The sequence below is a fragment of the Theropithecus gelada genome, chromosome 14 (assembly GCF_003255815.1).
Source record: "Theropithecus gelada isolate Dixy chromosome 14, Tgel_1.0, whole genome shotgun sequence".
Lineage (NCBI taxonomy): Eukaryota > Metazoa > Chordata > Mammalia > Primates > Cercopithecidae > Theropithecus > Theropithecus gelada.
This window is the reverse complement of record NC_037682.1, coordinates 47,607,673-47,620,269: the sequence shown is the minus strand read 5'-3', so window position 1 is coordinate 47,620,269 and position 12,597 is coordinate 47,607,673. Positions and strand designations below refer to the sequence as shown.

General features: G+C 43.3%; 1 protein-coding gene across 2 annotated transcripts in view; it reads right to left on the bottom strand.

The window, feature by feature from the left end:
- The window catches only part of SERGEF (secretion regulating guanine nucleotide exchange factor), a 232,223-nt gene that overhangs the window by 85,385 nt on the left and 134,241 nt on the right, over positions 1-12,597 (bottom strand). For both annotated transcript variants that reach the window (XR_003115700.1, XM_025357794.1), the window contains one exon: positions 2,585-2,621. Coding sequence is in view for 1 of the 2 variants with exons in the window: in XM_025357794.1 (XP_025213579.1) it covers positions 2,585-2,621 (37 nt within the window). In the remaining variant the exon portion in view is untranslated. The remainder of the gene's footprint in view (positions 1-2,584; positions 2,622-12,597) is intronic.

The window sequence follows — 12,597 nt, the reverse complement described above, 5'->3', positions numbered from 1 at the left end:
TGATTCATCTGTCACACACTCATTAGACATTAAGGTTGCTTCTACCCTTGGGCAAAGTTTGATTGATTTATGTTATCTTCTAGTCTATTCTATAACTATTTTGTGCCTTTTACATGTGGGACACAGCACCAGGCACTGAAGGGCTAGAGTTCAGGAAATGAAACTGAAGGCAGGGAAATCCCTCTAAAGTAGGCAAAGGCAGTAGGGTTGAGGGGAGGAGCTCAACCCATGGGAAACATGGCTTTAAGCTGGTAGGAACTCTTCTTCACCTGCAACTTGTCTTCCTCGTGCTGGCCTCCTGGCAGGGCTAACAGGCAGCTTCTTGTAGCTTCCTGTTTCAAAGCCTGCACCCTGCAGAGCACCCACTCAGGGCCTCATTCCTCCAGTGATGGAGAGCTTCTTGCTCCTGGCTGGCAGGCAGGTACATACGTGCAGAGCCCTGTGCCTGCACTCACCTTTCCTGACTCTGAAACCATTATTCAGCAGTCTGTGAGCCAGGTCCCAGGCACTGGGGATACAATGGAAGATAACAGGTCTGCCCTCAAGTGCTCACCAGCATGCCCTATTCTCCCACTGCCTCTGACGGCCTCCACACAGGTAACACGGGACACATCTTTCCAGAATGTCATTGTTTCTCTCCCAACAAAGAAATATTTCACTAGAACAGTTACACTAACAAGTATTTCTCCCCTCCCCCTACCCAACCAAGAGAAAAGAGAAACCAAAGGAATTTATATCTGCCAGGTATTTCACATAAATTATCTCACCTAATCACAATAATCCTGAAAGGAGGAATGATTATCCCCATTACAAAGATAAGAATATGGACGCTCACACAGTGATGGAACCGGTTTGAATCAAGGCTGTCTGCAGAGTCTTTGCTCCTTCTACAGCCCCAGGCTGCCTACATCAGCTCAGCCTGTCACTTTGCTAGCTCTGACCCATTCCTTCGTCTGGATTTTGTGCTTTCACAAATTTAGATTCCCTGCAATCTTCTTGTTTGTGTTGGTCCCAGGGGAAGCCGACCTCTCCCAGTTCAGTGATAGCAGTAGCAGCAATGTCCTAGGCACTGCCTTTGACTCTTTGATTAGCTTGTCTTAATTACAACCAGGCTGAAGCAGTTCCAGTATAAAGTATCTGGTCCTGCTGCAAAGCATGCAGGTTTGCTGTTACATTTTCTAGCTCCTTCTCTAACTCCAGCCCCTGTTACTCCCCACCTCCTCTGCTGTCCTTGGTTCTGCCTCTTTGTACATCATGTTTGGGCCTGCAAAGTAGTGCTTCACACTACTGCCACCCCAGGCAGCCAAGCCAGTCTAGCTCAATTCAGAAAAGAACGTGTGAGTCTCTGCTAAGAGCCACGCACTGCTTTAGGTGCTGTGAATAGGCAATAAATGAGGAAAACACAAGGGTCTTGCCTGGTAGGAAAGAATAGGAAAGAACTTTTGAATGGGGATTTATTCAAAAAACCAGAAGCAGTCCAATCATTCTTCCTTTTTATGTCTGGCTTTCTACACATGATGCCCCTCAGCCTATGAGTTCTTTAATATGCTCAAATGCCACTTCCCAGTTAGAAGCTAGGAGACAGGAGTGGCCAGGAACAGAAATTATTGACAGAAGTCAGTCAGTGGTGAGGTTGTAACAAAAGTCCTAAAATATCAGAGCTGGAGGGAAACTTGGTTTTCTGTTTTAACTTCTCCATTTACAGCTGGGGAAACTAAAGCCCAGAGGAGGGCAATTACTTTAACACATAACACCAGGTAATAATAACAAACATTACCAAAGTCCCTACTAGGAGTTAAGTGCCATTCTATGTGCTTTGCATGTCTTAACTCGTCCCTTCAACAACACTATGAGGTAGACACTATTGCCCTCCCCATTTTAAAGATGAGCATAGAGAAGTCAAATACCTTGTCCAAGTTCACATGGCTAGTAAGTAGAAGTATGTACTGAACTCAGGCAGTCTGGCCCTACACTGCAGTCTCCTTAATGTACTGTGAGATGGAAACTGAGTCTACCTGTGGAAGTAAAGAGAAGGCTTCTTGAATGAATAGATCTAATCATGAAAACACTAAACTGTGATTATCCAGGGCCAACTAAGAGGAAGCCTCTATTAACCAGAGGTTTGAGTCCAGCTGGGAGCTCCTGAGTGCCACTAAATACAAGACAGCGAGGGCAGTGAGCAGAGCCGCATATTTCCAAAGAAAGAGCCAAACCAATAGGAAAGAACTTTTGAATGGGGATTTATTCAAAAAACCAGAAGCAGTCCAATCATTCTTCCTTTTTATGTCTGGCTTTCTACACATGATGCCCCTCAGCCTATGAGTTCTTTAATATGCTCAAATGCCACTTCCCAGGCAGGGAGACCAGCTCAGGTACCTTAAAAAGATGCTCAATGATATGAATTGAAATATTCAGAAAAGGAGCTTCTAGTAAACCCTTGGTCAACCAAAGATTTCCATTTTCCCCAATCTCCCCTAAAACATGCATGAGCACACGCACCATGGCTTTTGGTTAACCAAAAGTCTTCTCCAATTCTGCCACATGACTTTCAGAAGAAACAGTTATCAGTATAAAAATTACTCACCAATTACTGCCAAATTATGCTCTGAGCCACAAGAGACCTGTAAAAAAAAACAAACAAACAAAAAAAAAAAACAAAAAAAACCAAAATGGATAGATATTTCAGTCAGTATATTTTATAATCAGTTCTTTTCTAATGACACTAACATCCATTTTTGGCAAAATTTAGGAAGGAAATAGAAAGGAGCATCACATACAAAAGTTAAGATTGTAATTACAACACATTCACAGCTACGTAAAAAGAGAAAATAAAGAAATACAGAATGGAAAGTCATCAGATATTACAGTTGTCTTTAGCTAGTGAGACCATGAGTAATTTTTTAAATCCTTTCTTCCTTTTACTTTTTGTATTTTTCAAACTTTCTATAACGAGCATATGTTACTGTAAAAATGGAAAGATAAGGCAATAAAGATAACAGTTTTTGAAAACTGAACTAAAAAGACCATCACTCTCATATGGACTGATAAAATGAGCAAAGAATTCAGTGGAAACAGACTGGTCCGTGGAGAAATGTTTGACTTTTTCTCATCCGTCCACTATCCCTTTCACCTACCAGCCACACAAACTATCTGTAGTTCTTTCAACATGTCATGTTCTCTCACACCTCTAGCCCCTTGCACATGCTTGTTCCTCTACCCAGAATGTCCTCTCCTCTACTGCATACCTAAAAAATTTCTACTTATCCTTTAAAATCTCAAAGTATCTACTAAGACTCCTTTGCTGTTGCGTCTAGGTAGACTCAGGTGCACCTGTCCTTATGTCCTTAAATGTACCCGCACCGTAGCAACCATCTTGTTGCCTTTTATCATTGTTTCCTGTTCTTATGAGACTACATGTATTTTGAGAACATGGTTGAATCTCATTCACCTCTGTATTGCACGGATGGATTGGACAAGGCCTGGGACTCAGTTAACATCTGCTAAATGAGGGAATGAATGAAAGAACAAAGTACATAAAAGAACAAATACTTAATACATAAAAGACAGTTTTTGGCTTTCTGAATCCAGGATTTCCAACCAGTGAGAGATACTTCTTGCCCTTCAGTCTCCATATGTCTCAACCGCTAGCAGGAGGAAGTGACTGGGAATACAAAGGCATAAATGGTTCCCTAGGGCTAATTAAGAGGAGCTCTGGACTTTGGAGAATTATCCTGTGACCTTTATCAGGATACTCACTTTAGCTCCTTGCAAGAGGAATGTTTCAAGTACTCTGGAATGTTAATGCTGGAAGGGTCCTGGAGATACCCTACATTATGAGGAGAAGATGGAGGTTCAGGAGGGAGAAATAACTTACCGCAGGTCCCAGGCAAGTCTGTGACAAAACTAAGACTAGAGCCACCACTCTATCCTCTACTTCTATGAAATCAACTTTTTAAATCCACATATGAGTGATTCCTTATTGAATGAGATCATGTGGTATTTGCCTTTCTGTGCCTGACTTATTTAACTTAAAGTAATGTCTTCCAGGTTCATCCATGTTATTATATATGACTACAGTTAATATATCAGATTCTTAAAAAATGCTGAAAATAGATTTTGTTTTCTCACCACAAAAATGACAACTATGTGAAGTAATATATGTTAATTAGCCAGTTTAGTCATTCCACAATGCATACATATTTCAAAACATCATGTTGTATACAGTGAACATATACAATTTTATCTGTCAATTAAAAAAATAAAATAAAAAACTAAGACTAGAGTCACTCTGATTCCCTTAATTCTCCCACAAGTTCCTTTGGTAGTGTTTCTCATTCTTTCCCAGTGAAAACCACTTGTAAGTAATACTCAATGGTTCTTAGCGCAGGCCCCTGACAGCGTAGCTCAAAAGGCATTTGAGTATTAGAAGCCAATCTGCATATTCATAGGTGAGAAGCGGCAGCAAGGTTTCCTAGGCTTTTTCCTGTGTAGAAGCTGTGCTTCCCAGATCCCAGTTTCCAAAGGGAAAAGGTTACGCACACTTAAGTGGACTCCCTGACAGTGCTTATTTGCCAGTAAGTATCTCCAGGTTGTTTAGTCTCTGAGCTCCTTTGAGGCTGGCTCTGTGTCTGATTGACCTGACGGCTCCCACTATGCCTCACTCAGGACCATATAAACAGCACAAGTTCATTATATGCTTCCTGGCTGTAATGAGGCTGGTTCCCTAGGTCTGTTACAGGAAGCTATTTAGATTGAAGAATTGGAAAAAACTCAGATGTCTAACAATTGGGAAATGCTTATGTAAATTATGGTAGAGCCACCTGATGGACTAATATGCAGCCTTGGAAAATGATGCTTGTAAGAAAATATTCATATGAAAAATTACATAAAAATTGTATATATAATATGATCTCAACTCTATAACAAAGTGTGAATAAGAATGACTGGAAGGAGATACAACAAAATGTTAACAATGAGTATGATTTTTCTTTTTCTTTTTTTCTAAACTCTGAATTTTATAAACAATTTTTATAATTAGGAAAAAATCTATTAAAAACAAGAAAAAATAAGTGTAATGCAGTTACCACCATGGAGGGAAAAAACCCACCTGGGTATAAAATATACATGTGATAAAATCAGGAATGTTTAGAAGTAGTGGGGGAAAAGGATTTGAAGGAAATTTAAATTACAAGGGTAGCTGCATCATGGTGGTAAGATTGTAAGATATTTTTTCTACTATTCTCTATTTTCCAAATATTATTTAACTGTGGTGGCAGTAGTAGTGGTGGCTGGGGCAACAGTAACTGTAGGAATTAAAGTCAGTATATATTGAGGATTCATATGTGCCAGGTGTCATGCCAAGGTACTTTATAAACATTATCACATTTTAGTCATTACGACAATCTTTTCAGGTAAGTTCTACTTTCTTATTTTAGACATAAGGAGACTGAGGCTCATACATATTAAATGATCTTCACAGCTAGACAAGTGGCAGCAGCAGATCTAAAACCCAGGTCTGCCTGATCTCCAAGCTAGTGTTCTTTACTGCTACATCATGTTATCTTTGCTATTGTTTTAAAGTTATTTTATTTTACAAAATGCAGAGAGAGAAAAGCCCTACTTCTGACTGCCGGGGTTCACCCTGGGGCTGTGACTGTAGAGCTGACCAGCCTTGAGGACCGGAGCTTCCAGAAACAAGCCATTGACAAATGTCAGTATCAGACAGCACATTAATGAAAGAGACAGTGATGAATGGATTTTGTCAAACCAATGTAGAGCTTGAAGCTCAAAGTTCCCCACTGCTTCTTGCTGTCTGTGTGCTGGCATAGAGGTCAGGCAACTGAACACCACAGGCCGCAAAATCCCAGTGTTATACTCCCTCAGTGAAACTGTATCAATGACCATATGCTTCATAATGCTCCTGTCTGCATCTACCCACTGCTCAGTTGCAGGCAGCTTTCTAGAAGACGCTATTAACAATGGCAATGCGCCCAGGAGAAAAGAGATTCAGGACCGGGAAACTAGGTGAGTCCCAGGTCCTCCCCTTTCTGGCTCTGAGACCTAAAGGGCAAGGTATCTGACTTGACCTCTTGGGCCTCAGTGTTCTGAGGTGTAAAAAGTAAACAGTGTCTTCCCTGCCTGCCTTATAGAATTGCTAGAGGACAAATGAGACAATTTATCCCCTTACAGCCATGCATCCCACCTTCTTCATGCACAAATCTGACCATATCATGCCCATGTATAAAACCTTCACAGGATTCTAGTGTTGGTAGGGTAAAGCCTAAAACATCTTACAAGGCCCTCATGAGTAGGTCCCTGTTTACCTCTCTGGACTCATTTCCTCCCTCTGCTACTCAGAACCCTCAACCCAAATAACATAATCCTTTTGTTCTATTCACATCACATTACTTTTTCTCTAAGAACATGATGCAATTTCAGGCCTTTATGCATGCTATGCTCCTTGCCTGAAATTCGCTTTCTCCCACTGTCTACCAAGGTAAATCTTGTAAGACTGCTCAGCCGGGTGTGGTGGCTCACATGTGTAATCCCAGCACTTAGGGAGGCCAAGGCAGGGGGATCACTTGAGGTCAGGAGTTCAAGACCAGCCTAGCCAACATGGTGAAACCCCGTCTCTACTAAAAATACAAAAATAATTGGTGGGGCATGGTGGCGGGTGCCTGTGATCCCATCTGCTCAGGAGGCTGAGGCAGAAGAATTCCCTGGACCTGGGAGGTGGAGGTTGCAGTGAGCCAAGATCACGCCACTGCACTTCAGCCTGGGCAATAGAGCAAGACTCAGTCTCATTAAAAAAAAAAAAAAAAAAAAAAAAAAAGACTGCTCAAACAACACTTCCTGGTAAAGCCTTCCCTGACTTCTTCAGGCAGAGCCAGCTGCCCCACCCTGGCTATTCCCACAGCACTATGTATCATGGCCCTTATCACACTACGATGTCTGTTCACAGACTGTGCATGTTAGGTTCTCTGTCTCTCAGACATCCAGAAGACTGCCTGCTCAGTAGTGTTTCTGCCACAAAATCTAAGTGTAGGTCATGGGGGTGAGGAGGTGGCAGTGCAAAGAGAAGGGACTCAGGGAAGGTATATGATCCCAAAGCAAGTATGAGCAGCAGTGTGGCCAATCCAGTCCAATTGGAGACTGACCCTGACATGCACAATGCGGGCAAGAAGGAGACAGCATTAGAAGGATACAGCATGAAGATGCTGGGGGCACTGAAAGCAGAGAAGGGTTCTTCTGGCAACTCCAGCACAGCAAAGCACAGAAGACTATAACAGAAGTCAGTTCTAGGAAACAGGACCCCACTATAGAAAAATCAGGTTCCAGCTTGCTGACTGGGGCCTTCTGGAGAAGGGGGACACAACTCCCCAAGAGTAAGGGGTGAGAAGCAAAGGTGGCTGTGGAGAGCTGCTCTGTCTTAATGCTTCCCAGACATGAGAGAGGTCTGCTCTGTTCAGGGACCTCAGCCCACAAAGTCAGAGCTGCAAAAAACAAATTCCAAACCCCCACTGCCACAGGGATAAGATCTCCCACCCACCCACCGGGCTAGACTTCATCAGTTCTTGCAAGGCCAGTTAAAACTTTCCTAGGGGTGGGGTCTTAGAAAATACAGCTGGACCAGGGCAAGAGCTGACTAATAATATGCTCAGTAAATACATGCTGAATGCATTAATGAGTTAAACAAATGAAAAATTTAAGCAAAAATTTGATGAATGTGAAAATGTTTGCCAACTGTTGGATGTGAGTACTTTGGTTCTCAACAGTACAGTTGTACCTGTTTGTAAAAACAGCTGACTGGCTCTTATAGAATATTTATAGGCCAGGCACTTGGCTAACTACTTTACCTACATTATCTCATACAGACTTATACAAAACCTAAGATATTCTTTTGTTACAACCATTTTACAAATGAAGCTGCTGGGGTTCAGAGAAGCAAGGTAACTTGCCAAGTGTTTCACAGCTAGCGGAGGTGTAGGATTCTGTGATCCTTCAGGTTCAAGCTTTCTTCCTCAAAACGGTATGTACCCTTCCTTTTCTCATATAAGATGGAAATAAACTACCCATCTAGTTCCCTTACATCTGGCAAGCCCAGTGCCAGGGATGTAAGGCTGGGAGAGCCCTAGATTTACAGGGCCCAAACAACATCCTGACTGGGGCTAGGAGGGCCCACTTCTGGAAAGATCAAGGAGCTGTTTCCAGGGATATTTCTTAAGGGGAATGGCTGCAGAATGGCAACAAAGTTCTGTCGCCTGCCCTCCTCATGGATATCCCTTGGCGAGAGAACGCCGCCAGATTGTTCAAATCTGAATATTCTAAATGGGGAAATCGGGGCACAGAAGACTAGGGTGGGAAACGAACACCGGGTTGCGGACCAGAACTCAGGGTCAGGTGCCAAGGAGAGGAAATGAGGCGAGGTCAGCCCCATGCCACCAGCCAGGGCCTGCTTCCCTCTACCGGAGAGTGGTAGCCAGCCGCGGCCCAAAGGCCACCCAGGGTGCTAGGTGGACAGTGAGGCCTGCCGACTGGTTCTCGCCCTGCGCCAATGAGTCCGGGTGCCTTCAAGTGCTTTGGCAATGGGGCGTACGTGCGGAGATGTGTGATGGCCAGGGTGGAAGGGGAGTAACAGGGTTTAGGCTGGTATGGCACTGGGCTATGCTCTGTGCCTCACTGCGAGCCCTTGGCAGGCACAGCCGCCAGGGTAGGAGAAGTGTGCCAGAAGCAGCTCCAGAATGGCAGCCCCAGCTGGCTGGGCAGCCTGCGCCACCAGGGTTAACAGGTCAAGGGAATGGGCGTCTCGGTGCCACCTTTGCTAGAGCTCTGCCCAAACCCAGTTTCCATCTGTGTATCTCTGGGGTGACAACCAGAATTTCCAAACTATTAAACACAGTGCTTGGAAGCTGGGCACGTTTTACAGGCACACTGCAATCCAGCGAACCACAAGAGTTCTACCCCTAAGCTCAGAAATAGCCCCAACTGGGGAAGGCCACCGCAACACCAGAGAAGCAGTACAGCTGTTTGCTTCTGGAAGCACCTAGCCTTACAAAGATATCTTTAACTCTCTCTGTGGGCTTGAATTTGTATTTTATTTCATATATATGTATGAAATAAAATGAAGGCACATTGTATGTATGCCTGTGAAAAAACAGTGAGGCTTGAACTAGGTTCTGCTATCTTCCAGAGAAGTTGGGGTGAGAAGAAAAGAGCTAAAGTTTGGTTAAGTGCCTGGATGCCAAGCATGTGACATTATAGAATTTCACTTTACCTGCAATACCTCCCATCCTCACAGCCACTCTGAGAAGTGGGAATCTGTCTCCCTACATAGCAGGCCAGCAAACCCACTCAGACCAGTTAAGTCACTGGTCCCAGGTCTGCTTTGGTGCAAAGTCTGTAAGCTAACTCACTATAGACATCGCCTCCTCCTCTTCTGATACTGGTACCACAGCGTCCCTGTCACAAAGGCTCAAACTCTCAAGTGACAGTTCTAACTCTTTTCCTTATCTCTCTCCTACCCTTATATTTAGGCTGTCTCCAGATCCTGTTAATCCTGCCTTCTCAACGGTTCTCAAATCTGACTTATTTCCAGCTGCTATCATCTTAGTTTAGTCCTTTTTGCCTCAGTCTGAAGTCTTAACCACCAATGACTTGAAGCTTTCTTCTCACCATAATATCATGATCTGATCTGTTTTTGTTTTTGTCTTCAGAGACAGGGTCTTGCTCTATCACCCAGGCTGGAGTGCAGTGGTGTAAACACAGCTCACTATAACCTCGAATTCTTGGGCTCAAGCGACCCTTCTGCCTTAGCTTCCTGAGTAGCTAGGACTACAGGTACACACCACTATGCCTGGCCAATTTCTTTTTTACTTCTTGTAGAAACAGGATCTCATCGTGTTGTCCAGACTGCTTGAACTCCTGGCCTCTCAAAGTTCTGGGGTAACAGGCATGACCCACCATATGTGCATGGGCATGATCTGATTTCTTTTTAATTAAAGTTGTCACAGTTATCAAAGTCTTATTACTGTTTAACACACATTTTACCACTCCTTTCCTACATAAACCCTCCAACCCAGCAACACGAGTCTCTTCTCTGTCTCTGGAAAAATCTCTTGTTTCCCCACTTTTGTATCTTCATTTGTACCATTCTCCCTTCTCCACACCATTCTAAATCCAACCAACTCTACAAGGCCTAGTTCAAAACCTTGAGGCAGTCCCCCAGATCACCTCAGCCTTTAGGAGATCTGCCTCCTCTCAGTTCTCACCACTTGCCTTGACTATAGTTTGCTTTTATCAAATCTCCTTTGTGCTTTTAATAGTTTGGACATGAGTATGGGGCATGTCAGTGTGAGGTAATGCAGAGAGTTCTGGATATGGAACCAGAAAACCTGGATTTAAGTCCTGATGCCCCCCGCCCCCACTTCCTAGCCATGTGACTTTGGGCAAATCTCTTTGCCTCCTTCTCTGGCCCTCAGTTCCCTCATCTGTAAAACGGAATTCAAACAACCAGGTATACTTCACGCATCCTAACCTCTGCTATCTACAGAATAAAATTCACTTTGGGCTTGACCCCATTCTACAGATACATTTTAGGACTTATATATTATTTGAGAACATAAAAGGAGACTATAAGCATTAGGAACTGGCATAGGTTCACTATGAAGAGTTCTTCAAGCTGGGTGTGATGGCTCACACCTGTAATGCCAGCACTTTGGGAGGCTGAGGCAAGCAGGTAGCTTGAGCTCATGAGTTCAAGACCAGCCTGGGCAACATGGCGAAACCCTGTCTCTATCGAAAATACAAAAAAATTAGCCTGTCATGGTGAAGTGTGCCTGTAGTCCCAGCTAGTTGGGAGACTGAGGTGGGAGGATCATTTAACCTGGGAAGCAGAGGTTGCAGTGAGCCGAGATCATACCACTGCACTCCAGCCTGGGCAACAAAGTGAGACTAAAAGAAACAAAACAAAACAAAACAAACTTCTTCAGTCTAAACAGTTCATTTCCTTTTCCAATCATTTACTGACAGATAAGGAGAGGGCTTGAGAAATGTCTACTGAATTAGAATATAATATACACAGTAATTAGACTATAATACATACAATTAAACTAGTCAGGCAGTCAGATTGCTTGCTTTTCCCATAGTGCCCTTCTAAGGGAATGTCTTCATCATAAATGGCCATGTTGATACCATGTGGTCCTGCTTCCTGGGGCCATACCTAATTGGACTATGGATGGACATCTGTCTCAATGTGGATTAATGCATAGATTGACCATAGCCTGTGAAATGTCTTAGTGAAGATTCTGCCTTGAAACAGTTTTAGGGAGTGAGTCCTCTAGTTGGTAGCTGGAGCAGCAGCTGGAAGAAATAGACACAAGGAAGGTTAAGATGAGGAGGAGGCACAAGCAGAGGAGTCAGAAGCAGCAGGAACAGTAAAGTGAAGCTAAGTCACCAGGATGTGAGTTCTAAAGGAAGAAGCAATAGATCCTACTGCTGAGGGCTCAAGAAGGTTTAGGCTTTTGAGTTGCCTTGGGTTCTCAATGACTTTCCCATTGTTCTTTTATAAGGCATTTGCTTCACCTGTTTTCCTTACTTATGCTAAAGTACAATATAGTCTTCACAATAATAATCTGCAAGTATCTTTGGTCCTTGCCGGCTAAAAACGCCTGACACGACAATACATCTGGATTTCAGTAAAGGCATGCTACTAGGTTACTTAAGTTACTCAGTACTTGTATTGAGAACAAAATGGAACCATGTGAGTTGGACAATCAAACTAAAAGACAGGCAATTAATAGATTCAGGCCAGGCAAACATCCTATGGCAGGCTTCTCAAAAAAATGTAACCCTTTCCCTAGTGGCCATGATAGGTTAAAATTAAAAAGACTGCCAACACCAAGTACTAACGAGGATGTGAAATAACTGGAACTCTCTTACACTGCTGACGGGAGTGTAAATTCAACAACTGCTTGGAAAAACTGTCTGGCAGTATCTACTAAAGCTAAACATATATATATGGACACCCAAGTACCCAAAATAAATTATTGCTTACTTCTACCAAAAGGCATGTACAAGAATGTTCATAGCAGTTTTATTCATAATAAAAATATGAAATAACACAAATATTCATCATCAGTATAATGGATACAGTGTAGTTCATTCAGAATACTTTACAGCAGGGGTCCCCAACTGCCAGGCTGCAGACTGGTAACATTCCCCGGCCTATTAGGAACCAGGCCACACAGCAGGAGGTAAGCAGCAGGCAAGGGAGGGAAGCTTCATCTGTATTTACAGCTGCTTCCCATTGCTCACATTACCATCTGAGCTCCGCCTCCTGTCAGATCAGCAGTGGCATTAGATTCTCATATGAGCGTGAACCCTATTGTGAACTGCGCGTGGGAGGGATCTAGGCTGCGCAATCCTTACGAGACTCTAACTAATGCCTGATGATCTGAGGTGGAACAGTTTCATCCTGAAACCATTCCATCCCCACCTCTTCCAGGAAACCGGCCCCTCGTGTCAAAAAGGTTGGGGACTGCTACTTTACAGCAATGGAGGAAAATATTGATATTCACAACATAAATCTTTAAGAATGAT